This window comes from Pteropus alecto, unplaced genomic scaffold (assembly GCF_000325575.1).
Source record: "Pteropus alecto unplaced genomic scaffold, ASM32557v1 scaffold137, whole genome shotgun sequence".
Lineage (NCBI taxonomy): Eukaryota > Metazoa > Chordata > Mammalia > Chiroptera > Pteropodidae > Pteropus > Pteropus alecto.
In genome coordinates, this window is record NW_006440135.1 from 1917754 (window position 1) to 1940976 (window position 23223).

A 23223-nucleotide genomic window follows, 5' to 3' on the forward strand; every position below is an offset into this window, starting at 1 on the left:
CGCGGAACCAAATGGCCGCTGAGGTCCTTCTTGGGTCTGAGATGACAAAGAATCTGTTTCATTGAAAATATTTTTAAACAACGGTTTTAATTTCTGTATATTCAGCTTAGAGGAAAACAAAACAAAACTAGTTCCCAGTGATGGAAGTACATAGAGCTATGCTTACTAGGCAAGGAGGGAAAAAGCGGGGGGTGTGTGTGGGGGGGGTGTGGGTGTGGGTGTGTGTGTGTGGCAGGGGGTTAGAAACCAAATGAGACTACAGTGTAATTTACAGAAATCTATGCATCCGGGTGTATATGTGTGTACGCCACTATAGACATTAATATTAGTACCTGAGAAGCAAGACTAAATATACTAATACTAAAAACCTTAACTTCTGACAGATGGATAAAATTATTAATTTATAAAGAAAAAGTATGCGTAAGGAAAACGAATTAAATACACAAGTATGTACTGATGGCTGTAAAATCAGTCACGGTGAAGTTTCAGTCAACATGTATTATCGTACACTTATTCCCCCACCAAGGTGTCATCAATAACAAGACACAATTTAATAAGAGCGACAACTCACCGATCAGCCTCAGAATGGATGCGATGATGATGTCGGGGATGTATGCGATGTTCGCGTGTCCTTTCCGGTATTTTATCCACTTATCCATTACAGGCCACAGCTCCTTACTGTAAAGTAATAACGACAGACATATACATAAATGAAAATGTGTATGCGCATCATCAAATATTAAGAATCTATCCTAAAAATGATCCATAAGAGATAGACAGTGAAGACAAACTTCTGAAAATATAATTTTTTGGCTTAAAACGAGAGGAGACACTGGAAGCTCACACTCTCCAACGACTCAGGGTACCTGTGCCTACACTGGCTTAAAAGAAGCTAAAAATGCCCATGCTTGCATCTTTATTCTCCATTTCAACCCTTTTTACAAGACTTAATGTAGAGAGGTCCAACAATGTCCCCAATTCACAGAACTGGCAGTCGAGGAATCTGGGTTTTCACTTAGACCCTCCGGACGTTAAGGTAGCACCTGCGTTCTAGTCGCCTACAACTTCCTTGGGAGGAGCAAGGAAAAACAGACTGCATTTGGAAAAAGAACTAAACCAGGGGAAATCACCAAACTACGCTTCACATGGACTAGAGGAACCATCTCCTCACTGGAAACAGTGCCATTTCCTTTTGCTTTCTCTTCTTTCAAAAAACGTATTTCTCACATAGCATTTACGATCTTAGAAAAGCTAAATGCAGACAGACAAAAGAAAAGTGGACATTAAAAGGAGCCCGGACTGCACGCCGATAGTGAGCACCCTCCTGACTGCGCCTCTCTTTCCACACGCCTCCCCCTGGCACGCGTGTGAAAACACGGCGGGAGTGACCGCTGTCCCACGTAGCAGTCAGGGCCCGGAGTCGCCCAGGCAGACCTCCTGCTATGCAACACCCTGTCATCAGCAGTGAGGACTCTGAACAAAACGCCTCTGGCTGGCACCGCCCCCGGCGCTCTCCTCCATCCCTGGGGACAGAGTGGCCCTGCTGCCTGGGCTCCCACTCCCACGAGTCAGGATGATGAGGCCCACCGCGGGCACACACACGTCACTCCACAGGCGGCACTGTTGGTAACAGACTACGCGACACTTCAGTACCCTGCAGACCATAAAGATCCAGGCGCAGCTCTTTCGGTCCAGCTCATCACGGAAACGCGCCATCATCCAATGCCCCACTGCTGACGTTTAGACGGATGAGCGTTCCCTTGTTTAGGAGGGAAGAAAAGAGAACAAATCTCCACAGAATACACCCCTCGAGGACCTCGAGGACAGGGACAGCCACTCCTCAGGCGAATCCCCTCCAGCAACTACTTTCTCCATTCCCACAGACGGCACACAGCTGGTAGCAGAATTCTCGACGCACAGGGAAAAGTGAGCGCAGAGCTTGGCTCTCTCCTGGACCCGCGGTGAGCAGAGCGGCTGCCCTGGCACATGGACGCCTCTGCCCACGCGGCCCCGCGCAGGTCTGCGTTAAGGTCACGGTCACCGCGCTCAGCCTTGCAGATCTGCTGAGCGCTCCCTTGCGCGGGGACTGCCCCACAGCCTGGGGGTGCCGGCGGACCAAAGGCCTCCCTCGTCAGAGTCATTTCTCCTTGAGATGGCAGTTAACAGACTATAAGGAAAGTAGTGACTGGTCCCACCAAAGAATAAAACGAGATGTGGCAGCGGCACAAGTTCTTCAGGGGCGGCTCTGTTAACTAACCCCAATCCAAACGCTAGCTGTAAACGGCTCCTCTGCACTAAACGGCACACACGGTGCAAACCACAACTCAACGGCTCCAGTGTCCCGACTCCAAGCTGGCAGCACCCCTGTACCTTATGATGTTATCGTGCGTCCAAACCCACTTCTGATGGCAGCAGAGCAGGTCGATGGCGAATATGTACTCCCACGTGTTATCACTTAAGTCTTCACCAAATCTTTCACTGGACTGAAATTCTGTTTTTGGACATAACTGTATGGTCAAAAGCAGCTTAGAAACCATGAAGCCAACATCTGCAGGCGCATTCTAGCAAACAAACAAACAAAAAATTCAGTGTCAAGTATAACCCATCTTACGGTAGTAATTTCAGAGTTTAACAAGTATCAGATGAACAACCACTTCATCTTAAAAGACACCATTGAAAGTTGTACTTTGAGTAACGAAGTGTTTATCTGAGTTATGGCCTGTGTCCTAAAATGATGAGAACGGGGCTGACAGGCCCGATGGCGATGCTCCGGCAGGATGCACAACCCAGGCAGGCAGGAGACAGACCGGCTGCAGTCCAGGTTGGAACGCAAATTCTCAGTAACTCTAATTAGAGATCTAAAGTTATAAAGTTAACTTATGACAAAAAAAATCAAACCCTTAAAAAATATTTTAAATTCTGCTCTTTCTGACCCTAACTATCAATGTGCTTTTTCTGGAAATTCATAAACTTGGGTCGGACAGTCGCACTCCTCTACCTGGCCTCTTTCACACCTGTGCGCGTTTTCTGGCGTGTCCCCACGTCCTCGTGCACGGGTGGTCCCAACGCTCCTTTTCATGGCTGAGTGGACCATTATAAGAGGCCAGAGTCCACCCACTGGCCTGACAGACACCTAGGGAGTCCCGGCTTTCGGCTCTACTTCATAACGCCCCTGTGAGCATGCACGCACAGCCCTCATGGGGACACAGGCGACTTGTCTTGGGTAAATACCAACAGTGGATTTATAATTTTTTTCTTTCTCGTGTTATCTTTTATTGGGTTTTGTTATTAAAAATGAACAGGGAGATGTCGATCTTTTTCTACCCCTGAAAAAGACTGGAATCACTTGGTTCTTTAAAGACGAGACAAAATTCAGGTGGATCCTAAACATGCTTTTTGCACAGTACGTTTTAATCATCTTTTTCTAACCTCTTTGATAACCAAAAACAACTGGTTCATTCAAGTGTTCTACCCCTAAAACCAATTTTGGTTAAGTTTCACTTCGCTAAGAAATCACCCCGGGTTTCTGAACCTGTCGCTCTATAGCTGCAAGAAGCAGTCTTCAGCCATCATCCTGTATCTGTAGATGTCTTTTTTCTCAGTTGGAATCCTGGATATTTTTGCTTTTCTCTTTTTTTATTAACTTGAACTGAATTATCAGTTTGTTAGTATTTGTACAATGTTTTTTTTTCCTATTTTTTTTATTTGATTACTGTTACTTTTTAAAGTATATTCTTTTTTCCTAGATTCCTTCTCAGACTTTTAAGATGATTATCAGCCCACTTTATTTATTATCTGTTTAATAATAAAGACACTTAAAACCATTTTAATGAGTATAGATTTTCCCAAAACTAGAGACCTAAGGTACGAAAGCTTTTCCTTTTCAATGATTTTTACAAGACTGTGATTTTACTTTTGACTTTCTATTTGTTCCCAGATTGTCCAAGGCTGTGTATCTAAATTTCCAAGTAATTTTTATGAAATCTGAATTACTTATGTCTAATTTTATTGAATTATTACCAGAAAATTTTGAGTGCAGAATCTATACTTTTTAAAAATTAAGCTTTTCATGTGGCCAAACTCATGACTGGTTTTTGTAAATGTGCCACAGACATATGTGAAATACATATTCTTCATTCAAGTTTACCTGTTGTAATACTGAATTCCACTATATGTGTACTGATTTTCATCGATCAGATCTGTTGAATTCTGCAAGAGAATTTGTGAGTCTTGAAGTATAATGGTATTTCCAGCCCCCTTAAGTACTCCTCGTTTGTTATTTGCTATAACAGGATAATTAAGTACATTTATCAAAATTCTTCCTCCTCTGTAAATAATGTCTCTTATCATCACATCTGGCCTCATCCTGAACCTGCAGGGGTGGGGGGGGAGTGTGGTTCTCACAGTGGAGGCCCATGGGGGGCGTGGAGGTGTACATCAGGGGAGGCAGGGGCCTGCTGCCCGCTGGGTGCCTCACACGCACACTCTGGTTTGTTAAGATGCCCTGCTGAAGAAATGATTACACACTTGCTTTTTAATATTTTCCTAACTTTTATCCAATAACCCTTTCCTTTACTCTTTATAAGTCTAATAGTGATGTCAAAAATACTAAAACACCAATCTAGATACTATATTAGCACATCGGTTACTACAAAAAATAAAACAATAAAAGAAAACATAGAAACAAAATACTTAAAACAAAAGAATTCTATCAACTAGAAAGAAAAAGAATACGAGATTCAGATCATGACAGGAAAGGGCTGCGATACCAATTTTTCCACATCTCTCAGTACCTAGTGTGGAAGCGAGTGATTTACATCTCTCCTTGGAGCCTTCACACGTGTGTAAATATGTATGAGCTTCACTAGTCACTAATTAGTACACGACAGAAATTTTGCAGAATTAACACAATACATAGGTCCAGTCTTCCCAAAGGGTCTCGCGCATACTTAATGAGCAAGATGCAAAAGCAAATGCCTCTGAATGAATACAGAACCAAACGCAGAACCCAACAACATTTCTGTACGATCTATAAGCATGATATTACAAAAAATGAAAAGAAGCCTCACCTTTTCCCAGTTGAGAAAAGCTCTCAAACAGTTCAGAACCTCTCCCTTAGCACGCTGCCTGGCAACTAACTGCATCGCCTTATTTATCACCGACGGAGAGATAAATACATCATGCCACATGTTTGCAATGAACAAAGTCAATTTTTCTGACTCTGGAAAATCTATAAGAAAGAAAATAAGACAATAAACCTCTACGTCTGATCAAGTGAATCAATTACGAACAGAATACATTTCAGTAACGTCGCTGGTGCCTGGCGAGGCTCCCTCTGGTGGAGGGAGCAGCCCGCTGGGCCTCAGTTAAGCCCGCTCCTCTGTCCCACTGCCCTTCGGCAAGCACTCTTTAATTAAATTTTAAACATAATCCGGGGATACGCGCCACCGTATGAAAAAGGCAATAAACTCTAAAACGTGAAGGCGAGGCCAACACCCGCGCGGCGGCCTGGCCCGGTCCCGGAGCCCTCCCCTCAGGTTTGCGTCATCTCGGGCCATTCTGTTATGCACTTCCGAGAGAAGTCACTTGAAGAACACACAAAGCTTTCGGTTTGAAGAGATAACTTTTATGAATTATGGATGATAATCTTTTGTTGTAAATGCCTTCTCCCAAACTGTGGTTTGTCTTTTGTTTGTTCAATCAACTTAACAGAGGTATAGTTTATATACAATAAAATATACACCTTTTCAGCGGTTTGATAAATTTTGAGAAATGAACACACCATGTACTTCCCACCACAATCAGTATGTAGAACACTGCCCCGCCCCGCCCCCACCCCCACCAATCTCATGGCCTGAGCCTCCCGGTGAGTCACTGCTCTCCACATACAGGCAGCCGGACCTGCGCCCAGCCGCTTTAGTCAGCATGCCTAATTACGAGGGGCACGCGTACTCCTCCTGTCTGGCTTCCCCGATCCGCACACCGTTCCCGCGGCTCGTCCACGCTGCTGCACGCACCGGCAGTCCTTCATTTATACAAATGAGGAGTGTGCAATGGCTCATGCACCAGGCTCGCTCTTCATTCACCTGCTCCTAGTTATAGGCTATTATGAATTAGGATGCTGTGAGTACCTGTGTACTCGTCCATGTGAGGCCTATGTCTCTATTTCTTATGGATAAGTACCAGGCAATTAAATGTCTGGGTCATATGATAAACTAATGTTTTAATTTTATAAAAAACTATCAAGGGATTTTGCAATGGGGGCAGACCACTCAACATGAAGATTTTTTTATCCTGCTGGGCATGAAAATCTTTTTGGTTTCCTCAGTTTATTTGATCTAACATTGCAACGTGTTTAAAGAGTGGGTAACTCAAAGCAGAAACTCAATGCACTATTTTGATGTTATTTTTGAAATCTCGTCCATCTGGTTCAACTTCCTTATGGCCCGGGACTTCTTCCCATGTTGTTCCCTCTGCCTGGAATCTTCTCTCTCACTTAGGTATATTCTTGAGTCTTCATATCTCAAGTTCAAAAGTCACTCTGACAAGGAAAGCTTCCCTAACCCCCCAGATGCTCTCAAATCCGCCTTCCACAGGACAATCCGTTCACTCAACAGATGATGACCATGTACAAGACATTTTTCTGGGGTGGGGATACAGGGGGAACAAGACAGACAAAATTCCTGTCCTTACAGAGGACGCAATCTAGTGGCGATAAGAAACGAAAAAGTTAAGGATACGATGCAAGCAGGGTGAGTGCCATGAAGGACAGAGAGGGAGAATGCCTGAGGGAGTGTGAGCTCGCTGGGTGGGCCGTCCAATATCGTCCAACGTCGGGAGGGCCTGAGGTGAGAATGGGTCGGTTTGAGGAAGAACCGGAAATCCAGCCTGTGCTCAGCAGGGTCCAAGCCCTTCTCCTTCCTATGCCTGTGACCGCCACTGACAAAACGCGCTGTGCGCTCGCTGCATGAGGCTGCCGTGTTCGGGCCCCACTGCACTATCTCACCTAGGTCTGGTTTCGGTGCCCATCAAAGCCCTAAACTTAGCACCCGCAACTATCTGCTGAACAAATCAGTGACTGAAACAGTAAATAAAGAAATGAAGTGGGCAAAAAATAGCAACCTCATCCTCACTCCCGACTCTGAAAATGATGGATACATTCAATTATCCTGATTTATAAGCCCCACAAACATTATGGTAATAAAAGATCAGAAATCGCTGCAATCAAGATAAGACTTTCTGACATAACATGAGATTGCATATCATTTTACTATTTAAAAACGTCTCCACCGATGATCTGACATGAGGAAGAATGACTTCTAACGTCACCATGAGTGGAGACTGAAGAAATGGTAGCTGAAGGAATAGAGAATCAAAGGACAGCCCTCCTCGCCATTTCTCTCTGATCTTCTTCTTTCAACCAGCTCACGAGTCCCTCTTGGAGTTTCCGGCCTTTCAAGCTGGTGACACAGCAGTGTGGTTTGTCACTCACTTTAAATCATCCCTGTATCTTGTGTCAACTACATCTAATTCTAAAGTAGCTGCAAAAGGAATAAGACAAGCGCACAGTAATGTGAGACCCTCTAGTCTATGTAAGTGAAATGCTGACATAAGCAAGTTTAAATTACAGAAATTCCCCTACTGGACCCCAGGTATGGCCAGATCTAGCTACGGCTCTTCGTGCCCTCTAATAAAGGTACAAAACGGAACACGAACTCAAAAGATCCGTGGCAATTGCTTAGCTAAAAATGCAGACCCAAACAGAATGAGTTTTAAAGCAATAATATCTTTTGATACAAAAATGCCGCCACATGAACGTACCTTCCTTAAGGAGGCTGTAGCAAAACAAGCGAGCTCTTTCCACATCTCCGAGCTGCCGACAGATACCCACATACACTCTGCAGAGCGCATGGATGTAACTGTGCTCCATAGACACTTTCTGAAGTTTTAGTTCTGAGAGAATAGAGTGAAGCAAGCACTCTGCTAAATGCTGGAGTGGACGAAACAAAACAATGAAAAGGAAATGTAGACATGTTTATCTTGAGACTGCTACAAAATAGCTAAAAGTTACAACAGTAAATATCTATCAGAAAAACAGACCACTGACAACGCACTCAGCAGGTAACCAAGGGGCTCAGGGGGATAAGAAGTCCATACGTGTAGGCGCTGCAGGTGCAGACGGCAGGTCCGGGCACACCTGGCTGCCTGCTGTCACTACCATGGCTCCGATCAGTGTGCTGGCCTTTGCTACACGATCTGTGTGTAAGTGTATTAAACACACTCTACTCTACTCCCCTCCCGTTTTCTGAGCTCCAGTGCACTCTACATATTTATCCTGTTTAGATCTTAAAATATTAAGTAACATTTTTCCTGCTCAAGAATAGGCGCATTAAACAATGACACATTCATCCATTTGAAAATAGACATCTTCTAAAAATCACTTATAGTGCTCTATATGCTTTCTGAAAGTAAGCATCTAAGAAAAATAAACATGAGCATTACGAATCTGAGGGCACGACCCGTGCGACACTGGAAATCGCCCACACAAGGTGTCACCGCGGGTATTCAGAAGACAAGCCAATCAGTCCTCACTGCACGTGCGTCTGCACATTCACTGCCATCTCGAAGCTGAGCATCTACTCCTGTTTGATTTGCGACACACGTTAAGGAAGAGGGGAAACTCACACACGCTACCTTCTGAAAGACCCTCAAACTGTCAAACATGTGCATGACGCTTTGCACACACAGAAAAGCTCTACTAGGCAACAGTTATTTGACATTTGAAGCAAATCTTGTCAAGCCTTTAACATGCCGGAATCAATGGCAAATATGCAATCGTAGCCCTGACAGACATGTTTTTTTTTTAAGAGTTCGAGTTATTTGATGAATACAAATGATCAAGTCTCTGGAGTCTGACCACATTTCACATGTATAAAACCCTGGCTAGAAGTAAAGTACAAGTCACACTGCCCGTATGGGTAGCCTCTGTACTGAAACTCTGTACTGAGCCTCTGTCGACCTCTGTACTGAAACGCCTGTTGGGGTCCTCTGCCACCTTGCCTGGGCAGGCGGCCTGTCCCCATGCTCTCGGAGAGGAGCTGCCACCTACCTTCTTCGCTGTGCTGAAGTCGTAGACGACCTCTTTCTCTTCATCCCTCATCACCGGCTTTTTGGAGATATTTCCGACATACACGTGACTGCGGATGACAGGCAGCAGGTCGAAGGAGGACTCTGCAATCTTCCTCAGGGCATCAGCTATGGCTCTGTCGTGGGTCTCCACGGTTTCTCTGGGGCTCAGAGGCAGCTGTGAATCTGCACTGGTAGCTGCAACAGAATCTGCTCCCTCCTCTGTCGCTGTGACTTCCTCCTGAGGGAGGTCCCTGCAGGGGTGCTTGCTGACTTCTTCTGGGCTGGTGCTCCCCGTTTCCGGGCCTGGAGACCCGCTGTCCAGGCGCAATCTTTTAGCGCTCCTCAGTGTACACGATGGCAATGTCCTTTTCCCACCGGCAGCCTGGTTAGAGTCCCCGCCGGAGCTGCCCCCCGTTTTGACAAAGGCGGTGGACGTGGAAGTGATTGCTTTGAACCCTGTTATAGCGCTGACGGGCCCCGGTGCGTTCTGACGGTCAGCAGGCGGCCCTCGCGTGAGCTGGATGTTCCCTTTGAGGATGCTGAGGGTGCGGGCCCTGGCGGACAGCTCCGGGTACATGGTGTCCAGGATTTTAACGGAATTCTCCTGGGGAGCGGCCACGGCCGTGTGGGCCGACGCGCAGGGCGGCAGGCGGCCGGGCACAGGAAGGGCGTGCTTCGGCGTCGCCGCGCAGAACTGCAAGGGAGACGACAACGTCCTCTCCCCGGCGGGGGCGGCGGAGGGGGACGGAGACGTGCACAGTGGGGAGGCGCGCCCCGGCTCCTCCAGCGAAGGAGACGTCGCGGGCGGTGCTGCGACGTCACACAATGGAGAGAGCTGGCCGACGGGGGAGGTGGGCGAGGAGGGGCTGGAGCTGGAGATGAGCGGGGAGACCGGGTGCGAGCTCCTCGGAGGCGTGGCTATCAGAGGAGCCAGCAGGGGCGGCAGAGGGGGCCCCACCTCCTGCCGGATCTTGCTCAGCGTGTCGGCGGAACCGTCTGTGGGAGTGGACGTGTCGGCGTTGGCGAGGATCGTCTGCGTCTGCTGCCTCTGAGGCTTTGTGCCACCTCGGTCCCCAGACGACGACGGAGAGCCTTCCCCGGGGTTAGCTTCGGCTCTGCTGGATGCTGCCTTCGCCGGTTTGCTTGACTGATCTTTGTTTGAAATCTTTGCTCGAGGCTTATTTTTGCCAAACGGCTCTAGCTTCGAGTTGTAATACGTGTGATCAGACGCCACGATCTGAGACTCGAACACCTGGTCGTATATCTCAGCATTGATCCTTACACTAGGTTTGACAGGTCTATTTCGCAAACGGCTTTTATCAAAGTTGGAAGTCTGACCGCTGCTGGAGATCTCCTCCTGGGGACATGGCAGGGTACTGCCACAAGGGGGCTCCTGAAACGGGGAGCCACGGTGACCGGGCTCCGGGGACTTCTCCACCGGAGTAACAGACGTGAAACCGGCTGCCAGCCCTCCTCCATCCGGCGAAACGGGAACGTCTGCGGGGGCGTCGCACAGAATAACCTGGTCCACATTTGGCACGAGAGCGACCCCGTTTATGATGGTCCAGTTGTCCCCCTTCTCAATGACTAGGTTTTGGTCCTTATTTATCAGCACATTTATGACCTCGGAGGTCACTGTGGAGATCTGACACTGAAGCGTCCCTCCCGCCTGCTCCGCCCCCGAGTCAGCGCACTGGGAGGGGGGCGGGGCCGCGTCCCTGCTGGCAATCGGCCCGGTGGCAACGGAGCTGCCCTCAGGTCCGTCCTCGGTGTTTTCATGACTGGATGTTCCACCGGCGGGAGAACCGCCCTGAGCGTCCAGGCTAGGGGCTGGCGTGGGTGGACCCGAAGGGTGCGACGAGGAGCCGGCCGCTTCCGGAGCCGAGACTTGCTCCTCTGCGTGCTCGCCCCCCATGCTGTCGTGTATGCTGAACAGCAGCAGATTAGCGGCGTCTTTTCCATCCGGGTCCTCACAGCTGGACTGAAACTCCTGGCCGATCCTGCCCAGCACCTCGGACAGCGCCTCCAGCGAGCACTGCGCCAGCTGGCTGGCGCCCCCCAGCGAGCCGTCCTCGTCCTCTGATCCCACCCACTCCTCGCAGGTCTCCAGCGCTTCCTGTTCACAGAGCTGCTTTCCGTACTTTTCTCCCGACATTTCACTTTGCTTCATTTCTTCGTTCGTTTCTTTGTTTAGGATTTCTTTGCTAGAACATTCTGAAACAGAGTCCCCTGAACTATAATCTCTTAACTGACAGCTTTCAAGAAACTTGACCATGTCTGATGTAGAAAGCCTGTCTACCTCAGGGAGGAGGCTGATGCTGCAGCCCAGCAGGGCCGAGGCCAGGCAGCCCACCTCCACGGGAGGCTGGGCCTCGGTGGCACCACCGTCCCCGCTGGAGGCCTCGGTGGCACCGTGCTGTTGGTTCCCCACCGCCCCCTCCGGCTCGTTTTCACCCTCGCTGCAGCTCGGGGCCTTGCTCTCCACCTCCGTGTCGCTGCCCGCCACCTCCCGCACGCCGGTGTAGCCGTACACGGGGCTGGGGAGGCTGGTCTCGGGGAGAGTATGAGTCTCGTCGTCCTGTCTGCCAAGTGCCGAAGAAAAGGCAGCGCCTATGGTGCCTGGCCCGCCGGGAGAGGCGCCACCAGGAGGTGGCGATGGCAGCTCCAGAGGCTCCTCACGGCTCTGCCGCATGCCAGGAGCGTCCTGTGACACGGCCTGGGCCTCACTGCCAGATCTGACTGCGTCTCCACAGGGTACTTCTTCAACAGGACAACCTGCTGACGCTGCCACTTCCGCGGCTGGAAGCAGTTTGTCTATGCCTGTCCCAGAAGAGTCCAGATTTGTGGCATCTGGACTCGGATTCTGCTCCGGCGCCTCTTCCTGCATGGCGGGCTCGGTGATGGTGTCTTGGTTTTGAGCTGGGACGTTTTCAGAAAAGAAAGATAATTTATCATTTTCGAGACAATGAGAATTTTCTACTAGTACAGGATCACTTGGAGAGTCAAAATCTAGTTTTCTCCAAGAGGTGGAAACTTCTGGCGAAGTCCTTTTCACAGCAGCCACCTCCTTGACTTTCTGTGCTGTGCCCTCTCTTTCTGCGCCACGTCCGGCCACGGATGGTGGCTGACCCGTCCCGCCGCCAACGCCTTCTGCGGCTGAGGTAGGCTCACCACTGTGCGGTCTCAGGGGCTCCGGCCTTGTGCACTGCGTCCCACTGGGTCGGGCCCGCGTGGTGATCACTGACACCTGGTTAGGCAACAAGGAAGCCACGGCCCGGAGGCCCACGGAGCTGCTCCTTTCTCCGGCGGGTTCGGGCTGGGACGCGGCCCGCTGTAACTGAGGGGACGTCTCCTCACGTTCAGAGCCGGCCTTCAGCCTCTCTTCCTCACCTCTCCCTAACGCGTCGCTATGGCGCCAGGACACGCTCTCGCCAAAACCAAAACCACCCTTGATCCAGCCACACGGAGACGCTGCCGGCGGTGGGAAGGGTGAGTGACTTGGCGTGCGGGCGGCCCCGGGGCCCTGGCTCGCACACTGTCCACCCGTCAGGGCCTTCGCAAACACCGAGTGAGGCAGTGCGCGCACCTCAGTCACGCCTTCCACAGCTTCGGCGCACTCCGCCTCACTGCCGCTCTGCTCACGCAAACCGGATGCTCCCAGCTCGGGGCTCGAGGCAGGCGAGCTGCTCCCCGGGTCGCTTCCCCCCCGTCGACTCCCTGGTGGCTCAGACCGCAGGCCGGACGCGGCTGGAGTTCTGGCGCGTAACTTCTGACCCGAACGGCACACTTCGGTAGGGACGTGTGCATCGCGACACTTTGACGCAGAGGATGTCTGGGGGTCACCGCACACAGACGACGCCCCCGAGGTAGAAGAGGAAAACTTGGCTTCAGCATCGATCCCTGTGGTGTCCATGGTATCGCCTGCATCTTCTTCGGGTTCAGGTGATTCTCCTAAAACAAACCCTTGCGTAGCTTCTCTTTCTTTCTCCAGTTCTCTAGAGAGTTCCTGAAGACAGTCAGACACTGCCATGGGATCCGAGTCAGAAGTGATCTCGTTAGTTGGGGTCCACTTAGAAAAGTCTGATTTGGGTAGGCCCATCACCCGAGACAACGGGGTTTTCCCGTGAGGTGCCAGGAGCTCACCCAGTGGCCTCCTGCCCAGAGGAGAGTAAAGTGAGTCCGACCTCCCGAGGGCCACATCCTTGTCCTGGGCCGGGCCGCACGGCGGCTGCTTGGCACTCTCACTTCCGGTGGCGTGAGGAAGCGCTTCCCCGGCGTGCGCTGACCTATGCATCTCCCTGACCTCTCTTTGTCTCTTCACCGCATCTAAAATGCTGATTGGTCCATCACAGGTGAACTGAGATGACACTGCCCAGTGTTTCTCCCGAGCTAAGGAGAACGTGGCTGAAGGTTCTCTCAGTGTTGCCGTAAATGTCCCGAACCCAACCGTTGTTACTTTGTTTACTTCCAATGTGCTTAGAGCTTGGGCAGCTTCGTGTGATTTGAGCTTCTCCGCCACTGTACCACTTCCTGTTTTTCTGGATGAGCCAAAACAATCCTGTGCCTCAGGTGTATCCTCTTCTGAAACAGACGCAGCAGAATTTCTACGCTGAGCCGAGTCATTATCACTGGAATCTGTATACTCTCCAAAGTAGGTTTCCTTCAAAACAAATGAATTACACCAGTTAGTTAATTAAACACCAAGTCAGGCAACTAAAATAGCAGTTAAATACGTTAAAAAAGTACACGCTCCCTGAAGAACCTGCCAGAACACAGCTGAGCACAGTAGTGCCGTCTCTGGGCACGGCCTGGCTTTGCCCCTTCCTGAAAGCAGGCTGCCCAGGTGGCGCTCCCACACACGTGCCCCCCGTGCCAGGTTCCTCCGAGGTCCGGTCCACACGGCCCAGGGTGTGGTTTCTGGTCCGACCTCCGAGCACTCCCGCTTCTCGGCTCCTCCTGCCCCACACACTGGCTTCCAGCTCTGGCTGCACCGCCCTTACGTCCCTGCACCCGTAAGCCGCTCCTGCACACACGGGGCTCTGCGTGACGACTCGTGCGCACCCTTCCGCACACTGCCTGACGCCTCGCACTGCACCACGCCTGTCAACAGCTGGTCCTGCTCTGCCCCCTACGACGGCTTCTGCGCTGACAACTCTGCCGCCAGTGCGACCCCTCTGGTCGCCAGCTGGGCTCCAGAAACCCTCCATGAGCCCTAGCCAGCCCCTCCTGTGCTGCTGACCACCTGCACCACACGCGGCCCGCCAGGCGAGCTACCTCGCCAGCCGCCCGGCCTCCCCGTTCAGCGAGGGGACGGTGGGCTGGGGAAGGGCAGCCACTGCCGCCACAGCCTTGCCGCTACCAAAATGAGCCTGTCCTCCCTCGAGTTCCAGGGTGTCGTCACCTCCTGGGTCTCCGCCACTGTCCTGCTACTTGTTTCTGATGATCTCTTCCTTTCTACCGGGTCCGTCCGGGACCCCATCCTGCCTCTACGCAGTCTTCCTAAATGACGTCACACAGTCCCACAGCTTCTGCTGCCCCGTCACGCCGATGCGGCCTCACGTCCGCGTCCCACCACGGCGCCGCTCCAAACACCACACCCATGGGTCTCAAATGCACACTGTACGTGTCCACTTAGACACCCCACACGCACCTAGTAGCTAACGCTTTACACGTCACCTCTCCGCGCATGCCGAGCTGGACGACTCCACCTCCCCCGACAACCACACCAAAAACCTCACCAAAGGCTGCTTCACACGACCCCAGGACAGTTTCCCAACCGTCCCCACCTCTTTAACCACAATGCCACTACTGGGTTACGGTGCCCAGAGTTAAAGGAACTCCCGATTCAATGATTGCCCTGTGTATGCTCTTGCTCGTCCCTAACTGTCACCACTCCCTAGCTATGCATGCTGGGAACAAACGGAAACTTTCAAACGAACACCTGTCATCACATCCACTTCTCTGGATCAAGGACTTCCAAATGCCTCAGGATAAACTAGAAAGTTCTCAGGACACACAGGGCCCTTGCGGACCTGAAGTGCGCCAACGTCCCCAGCACCAAGTTTACCGTCCGCCCACGTCTAGGCGTCTGCGTCTACAGCAGCTGCCCCTGTGATACCGCACTCCCTTGGGAACACTGGCTGGGTCCCACCTGCCTGGGGCCGCTCCCCGCCTCCGCCCAGGCCCTCTCTGGCAGGTGTGTTCCCCAGCGCCGCAGCTCAGCTGGCCGTGCAACACATGATCCGCCTGGCACAAAACCCAGCCGAGGGGCGGCCGTACCCGTCACCTCTGCACTCCTGGTGCTCAAAGTGCTGTCTGGGACACACGGGCACGCCCGTGCGTCCTGAAGGAGGGGGCTGACTCGAGGGAGTTGTCTCTTGGCTCCTTAAGCCACGAAGCGCAGGTACGCGTTACTGACACTAACTTCCTAAGAAAGCACAGACCACGCCGCGAACACACGAAGGACAGCGAGCTCATCAAGCGAGAGTGCGGACTTCAGCCACCCACCCCGGCCACACCGCCACCAGTGGCGACTCCCACTTCTAGAGCCATGCCTACGGACGTGCACTCACTCGCTCCCCGCCTGCTAAGTGCCAGGCTAGAGGCCAGGATACCTGAGACACAGTCCTCCCTCGGGGACTACAATTTGGTTGCAAAGACAAAAATGCAAACGTAACAGAAAGTGGAAAAATCCACACTACTCGTGACTTGAAGGGCAGCGGCATGTCTCTGACAGTCCCTCGCTGCTCCCTCATAAAATCTGGCATGAGCACGAACGCTCTCTGAGCCCGGCTAGCACACGAGCATGGACACCGTACCCACGTGCTGACTCGAATTCAAAGTGCAGACTCACGGGTGCCAGTGCGGAAGGTAAGGTGCCCAGGGCTGGTACCGACCCCGGAGGGGGTGACGGCACTGGAGACAGCAGAGGGGGGGGCAGTCTGAAGAAGTCAACAGCAGCCTGCAGGTCCTCATCGAAAACCTGGCCCTGGTCCAGGAGGCCGGCGCTGTCGTCCTCGCTCCTCGGAGCCACCGCCTCGGCGCCCTGGTGTTCCCCGCTGCAAGCGGGCCCTTGGGGCCCCTCTCCCCCCACGCTGCGGCACCCTGAGAAGTCGCCCTGGATCTCCATGGACAGCTCCGCCAGGCACGTCCGCATGGCCGAGGCCCCGGGAGCGCTGTCCACCACCGGAGCCGGCCCGCCGGCCTCCTCGGACCCCCCGGACTGCGGCTTCTCTTGGGCAGGTTTTCCTACGGAAAAAGTAAACTCCAAATATTTATGATAGCAAGAAAACTTAAAAAATTCCCAAGCATTCTAACAGTTTAAAATGCTTACAGAATTGAGTCCAGGTGAAAACATGTTTTAAAGGACAACCGATCCCCTCCCGGAGATTCTCCAGTAACACCTGAACGCTTTTCACGTTACGTCGGCTTCGCGCTTGTGAACTTGACGAGACAGGGAGATGGACAGATGTGGTGGCTGTGATGGCTCTGCAGCGGGGCGCAGGCGACGGGCTCGAGGGCGTGCTCCCGCTCCGTGAGCCTTCCCGCACGGCCAGCAGGACCTGGCATGCGGCTCTGCGCGTGCCGGCCGGCCAGGAACACGGTTGTGTCTTAAAAGCAATCTACACTCAGCTGAGACCAAGCCTGCCTCGTGACCGTATTTGCGCAGCATTCAAATTAAAGAACTAGGTCACGTAAAGACCCTTTATTATAAAGCAACTGAAAAGCTACTATTAAAAAGCCAATGCTTTTGGGGTCTTGACACCGGTGAACAGCAGCAGTGCTAGTTATCAGTAAAGACGTGTGTGTCCCGGGAAGGAACCAGAAACGTCCCTCTGTCACACTGGAAAGCTGCAACGATATGTTCCACGGAAGGACTCGGGGCTCACTGGAGAAGTGGCTGATCACAGGGCTGGGGACGGGGTACAAGCTGAGCCTGAAACACCTCACAGTGCAGAGCACAGACACTAAAGACTAAAGGCACACAAGGCCCATGGTAAACATTTCACTTTCATGTACAATATGTACTTCTGGAAGCTTCTCTCTCACCTGGGACACATCTGGGGCCTTCGCCAGGTACTCTGTGTGTTGTGTTTATACAGAGCCAGAGTTCCTTCAGAAGCAGTTTCACTTTTCCTGTGAAAGAGAACCAAGTAGTAAAGACATGTTATTTGGCTCAATCCACACAAGGCCAAAAAGACAGTCCTTGTGAAATCAGGACTTACTGGAATTTAGAAAAGTTAAGTAACTTAAACATCTTCAACCACTGTGGGCTATTCAGTTAGTTACTGAGGACAGGTCTGCAACGCTCTGGCCAGCACTGAAGGCCGGATATAGGCAGGCGTGCGTGCGTGCGTGCGTGCGTGCATGTGTGTGTGTGTTGGGGGTGGGGCTTAAAAAGACCAAATCTGCCTATTGTTAACAGCTTCGATCACCTCTGGTGGGACAAATAAATCTTTGGCCTGTAAACTTTCTACAGACAGTGATGTCGGTTGGGAGAGAGGCACACAGCTATAAGACAAATTATGAGGCCTGGGCTTGGTGTCCTATGTGTTGGGGGTGGGGCTTAAAAAGACCAAATCTGCCTATTGTTAACAGCTTCGATCACCTCTGGTGGGACAAATAAATCTTTGGCCTGTAAACTTTCTACAGACAGTGATGTCGGTTGGGAGAGAGGCACACAGCTATAAGACAAATTATGAGGCCTGGGCTTGGTGTCCTAGCAGCAGAAAAGGATCGCCTCAGGCCCAAGAGGTGATGGAGCCATGAAGGTCGGTGCTACAACCAGCCCGGGGCTGCGTGGATCATGGAAAAGCCATTAATGGTATTACGGGAAAACGGGATGCTCACACACACGAGCAGAAATACACACAAGCATGAGCTTTTATAAGGAAAGTGAACACTTTGGAATTTTTATAAATTTTCAAAGGGGTCTGAATCCCCAAAATGTTTAAGAGCCCCTGGTACAAGGCAAAAGGCCAAGGGCGGCTGCAACTAAGGAAAGCCCATGAAGTCTGTGTGACATTAGGAATATTGCACTGCGGTCTTCAAGTAAGCTTAGCATCAATAAATGCACGAATTCAAAAAGTATTCATTAAAATGTAAAGTTTCTGGTCAAATCTGCATAAAAAGACAACCCCGAAAAGTTAAAATTCAAAGAAAGTTGACAGGAAGAAATCTAACTCTGGGAGGTGAACACACAGTGTAAATATATACATATGCCTTGTCGTTGAAGTGTACAGCTGAAACTAACTAGATTTTGTTAACCAATGTCACCGTAAAATAATAAAAATAATTTCAACTAAAAATAAACTGAGTATTAAGCAATTTCAGGCCACCGCAAACTTCTATTACAGTTTCCTTGAATTTAAGTTCTTAAAAATTAACTTGAAGCATTTATTAAAAACACTGAAATCTTTAATCCAGGCTAGAGAGTCTAAAAAGACCAACCAAAGAATCTCTGAGGAATCCCAAGTGTTGCCATCGGGCAGCCATGTCAGACCACAGGCTCACAGAGAGGGATGGGCATGGGGTGGGCGGGGGACAGAGGCATGGCAGGGAGGGGCTGAAAACCTGGACATTTCCAACCTCCCTTGAAACGATCGACTTCTGCCGGCCACTGTGTGTGAGGCACATCCATTTCTGAGTTCTGAAATTCTGCGATCAAGCAGCTTATCTACGTCGTGATTTAACCTACCCCAAAGCCTGCTTCCAAACACTGTGTCCCCTTTGCTTAAATGACCTGACCGGGATCCCTGCTTATTACGTATACCCCAAAGCAGCAAACAAGGAACCTTAAAGAAAAAGAAAAAAAGTTACTTTTCTATTCTTACGGAGACTAGTAAATAGAGCTACGCCTATTCTAATTGAGCATTCATTCATTACCTCTAATCTGAGGGGAAAAAAAAAAAAGCTATCTGTTCCCAGCAAAACAGAAAAAAAAATCGTCACTGTGGCCTCATTACTTAGCTGTGAAGAAAAAACGTCACGTGAACCACGCACCTTCCCACAGCCCCTTAAACACCTGCTTCCTTCATCGAGGCCTCAGGCGCCGTGAGTGTCCCGGGCTTTCCACGCCGGTGCCTGATCGGTGTGCACGTGGACACCACGCTTTTGTAATCACAAGTCTTGTAACTATGTTTTAATGTCTGTCTGGAGATGAGCCTTGCTCAGATTTTTCCTTTTCCGAGATCTGAGTATCTCGAGCATCTCTTCTTGCAGATAAGCCTTGCCCGTCTGCTGGCCGGTTCCCACAGAAAACCTCAACGGGAATCCGTGTAAGCTTCATTCGTGTTTAGAAATACGGTCGGGGCAAACGCACGTCCTCGTCCTCGAGTCTGTCGGTCCGGGAACACACCACTTACTTACGGGTCAGGTCTTCCTTAACGCTCTTCGGGGTGTTTCCTAATTTTCCTCCCGGAGGCACGGCACGGCATGCTGCGTTTAGGTGTCGGATGTCTGACGGCGCTGTTGCCATGGAAGAATGGGCTGTTCCTGCCCCTTCCCTGTTCTAACGGGCTTAAGACGACACGTCGTGTGTGTTCACTGTTTTATCACCACTTGTGTTTCCCAGCTGCGTCTTTTCAACTTTCCACAAAGTCATACCACTTGACGTTAGGACAATTTTCACTCGTCGCTCATTGGTGTTTACGGCTCCTGGTCTTGTTTGCTCTGCTGCACGGCTCGGGGACTCCGGAGCACACAGCAAGGAGGGGACAGACTCTCGCTTGCCTTGTTCCTGAAGGAACGACTCTGCTTTTAAGGTTTCGCCTTTCTCAAGTTCAAATGTTTCTATTATTACCTCAACAAACATTTTTTGATAAGGAACTGGCATTGACGTGAAATATCATTTTTCTCTTAACCAGTTGCTGCAGTATTGCTGAGATAAATTCTTAAGTCATAATTTTTCTGTACTCTAAATGACTAGATTTGAGTTCTTAAAATTTTACTTAGTATATTTGCGGCTATATTTCTAAGTCACAGAGCTCTGAGCCTGGAGGATGTGTGTTTGTGTTGTTTCTAACTGGCTTTGGTACAAAGTTATACTGGTCTAAGAAAATGAGACAATATGCATTCCATATTTTTCTAAGTTCTAAAACAAATAAAATAATAATAAAGACATTAGTTCTCACTAAAGGCTATACAGAGCCCTTCTCTGAGCCACCTGGATCTTCTACGGTGTTAGAGGTTTAACTATTTTTATTTCTTCTGCATTTTTTGTTCAAGTTTGCATAACTATTCTCAGTCAACTTTAGTATGTTTGCCTAGAAAATGGTCCACTTCATGAATACGATCAAATGTGCATATCAATCTGTGAATCGAGATATTATCCGACTACAGTCTTATAGCTTTCCCAGCTCGGTCCCGATGCTGTTGGGTTTTTGTTCCTTCCTTTCTTGATCAGACTTGCCAAGCGCTGTCGGTTTCACCAGCATTACAAAAGATCCAGCTATTAGTTCTAATGGTCTCAAATCGACTGGTTAGTTTCCAACGTCATTAACTCACGTTTTCATCTTCATCAACGCCTTCCTTTATTCTCCTGAAGAGTCTGACTTTTCTACCTTCTTAGTAATTCATTTCCTATAATTCTTACTTTCTAAAATAATCACTGAAGACCACACATAATTCCTTTTAATACCATATTGGCACTATCGTCATATCTCAAAAATGTGGTAAATACTGCCTTACTGTTATTTCCAAAACACTTTAGTATTTTTTTTTTTTTCTGATGTCCAGGAGGAGTTTGTGTTTATATGTGTTCAGTTACCAGGCAGGTTTTAAAAATTTTTTTTGGGGGGGGAGGGGTGTATTTTTGCTAATATGTTATTAAACATAAATATATTTAATAGTTCATGTTATAGTTTTTGTTGTCTAGAAAATAGCTTTTACATAAATGCATTTAAAAGGTATTTAAAGAATTCTAGATTTGTGGTGTAAAAGACTCACAGATCATCGATCTTGCAATTATGATTTCAATTCTCTCTCATTTTGTCTGCTTTTCTCTGTATTTCTGAGAAACATGTTAAAGTTTCCCATGAAAACACACTTAGCTGCTGGCCCTGGAATTTCCAAGCGTTTTATTGGAAATAAAAAGTTTCACACGCTTTGGTCCACAATAGCAGTATCTTCTTGGTAAACTGCACTTTTAACCAGTCTAGATATTCCCTTTTAATGCATGTAAGTTCATGTCTAGGCTTGAATTATTTCTTGCCTTACATTACAGCTTTCAAGTTAGCATTTGCTTGGAATTTCTTTATCCATCCCTGCATGTTAATCTTTCTGCTTCTTTTGATTTTAAACGTATTTCCAATGAACGTGCTGGAGACGAGGTCGTACATGAGTCACGGCCAGACTCGGAGGCCTTCCTAGCGGAAGGGTCCCCTCTGCTCTGGGAAGCTCCCTCTACTGTCCCTTGATCGCCTTCTCGCCTCTCACCTCTGCTCCCCCCTGAAGTCCTCACACATGACTGTAATGACATCCAGCTCCACTTTCCAGACTCTTAGACTTTCCCTAATACCTGTAATTTCCTTGTTTTTTTTTCTGTATCACTTTCTGAGACACACACACGATTACATTTCTTGGCTCAATAATCAATCTTGTGTTCTTCCATTCAACAATTCGGCCTTTCTAGTGGGTGTATTTCTAATAGTATCAATATTCCAGAACCCCAACTCCAATTCCATAGCAGCAGCCTGTGGAAATGTTCTTAGACTTTCTCTAAAAATAAAATTCAATCTTTAACATTTTCTATCGGTTCACGATTTCATGTTGTTTCCTCAGAGCCTAGCTCTTGAGCTTGGTGTCTGTCTTTCTTGTCACTGTTTTTTCTGTTTTAGACGAAAGTTTAGGCAGGACATCTTTGATAGCCAGAGTCCATTTTTTCAGACTACATTTTTAGTCCTACACTTTGGCAATAAATACAGGTTCTCATTTCATAAGCATACAGAAGCCCGCCTTCAGAGGGAAGGGCGGCAGAGTGAATGCAGTTTTGAGCATTTACAAGGAGTATACAAATATCTCATGTTCTAGGACCAGGAGCAGCTGTCTTTGAAAGCAGCCATAATTACCCAATTTTCTGATATCTGCACCCATTCTGGGTACCTCCCCTGTGATAACTACACTTTAGAGAAATAAACTTTGAGCCACAGCCTGTGGACAAACTCCAGAAACTGTGTCTGAACCCAGAAGGCTGATCACTGACTTGTCAGCATTCTCCCTTCCTGCCCCTCTCTCTCTGTGCCACCTCTGACTTTTCTGCCATGAAAATGTGCTGTTGAGAGCTGCCATTTTCTCTGTAACTTTGGGCTCCATTAGCAGTTGATACCGTCTGCTTCACATCTCCTCATTATCCTCCACTGGTGCTACACTTTTTAACTATAAATAGTTTTTTTTTTTTTTCCTGTCTGCCATTATTACTGAAATTCGGACCAAAATCAAAAGGAAATGTGGCACTCGGGCCGCCTTTTTAAAAGTGACGTCGACCAAACACTCTTGCTGCCTAACTTTCAAGTCTCTTTCAGAAGGCAAGTGCTACCAGATGAAAAGCATTACAGACGCGCTTAAGAATCAGGAAGTCGGCACCAAGGTCCACCGCTCACTCAGCAGATTCCTAAAGACTCTGTGCTTATCTATCTGGAAAAACTGACATGTACAGCAGACACTATCCCTGCCCTCACAGGGACGGAAAACTTTTTCAGAAAAGAAGTTCCTTGTGACAGTGATGAGTTCTCTGAAGAAAATAAACCAGAAAGTGGGGCAGGGAGCACCTGTGGGAAGGGCTGGGAGGGCCTGGTGCGCAGCAGTGAGGCCTGAGAACAGCGGGCCCGGGACAAGTCTGCGAGTCCCGAAGAGAGAGCTAAACGCAACGGCCGCCGTGAGCTAGCTAGGACAGCCACTGTCGTCGAGTCCTGCTCCTCTCGGCGGAATCTACTACGAGAAGTCTCGCCGCCCACACGCGGAAGCAGGAAGCAGAGTCTCGAGCACACAGCACTACCGCTAGCTGACTGCTAAGCCAGGGCCCCGGCAGCTGAAAGGTGGGGGCCGTCACAGCCTCGGGCCACGGGGAACAACGCTCCTGTGCGCTGAATCAGGGGG

At 49.5% G+C, this 23223-nt stretch overlaps 1 protein-coding gene across 4 annotated transcripts in view; it reads right to left on the reverse strand.

The window, feature by feature from the left end:
• Positions 1 to 23223, reverse strand: part of ICE1 (interactor of little elongation complex ELL subunit 1) — a 45529-nt gene that overhangs the window by 5221 nt on the left and 17085 nt on the right. For 3 of the 4 annotated variants that reach the window (XM_015593432.2, XM_025050490.1, XM_025050491.1), the window contains 7 exons: positions 17179 to 17265; positions 15983 to 16377; positions 9110 to 13789; positions 7822 to 7990; positions 5070 to 5230; positions 2371 to 2561; positions 572 to 678 (listed from right to left, as the gene is read on the reverse strand). In XM_015593432.2, coding sequence (XP_015448918.1) covers positions 572 to 678; positions 2371 to 2561; positions 5070 to 5230; positions 7822 to 7990; positions 9110 to 13789; positions 15983 to 16377; positions 17179 to 17265 — 5790 coding nt within the window. Of the gene's footprint in view, positions 1 to 571; positions 679 to 2370; positions 2562 to 5069; positions 5231 to 7250; positions 7542 to 7821; positions 7991 to 9109; positions 13790 to 15982; positions 16378 to 17178; positions 17266 to 23223 lie in introns of those variants that run through there. The other variant, XM_015593433.2, reaches the window with a different exon arrangement.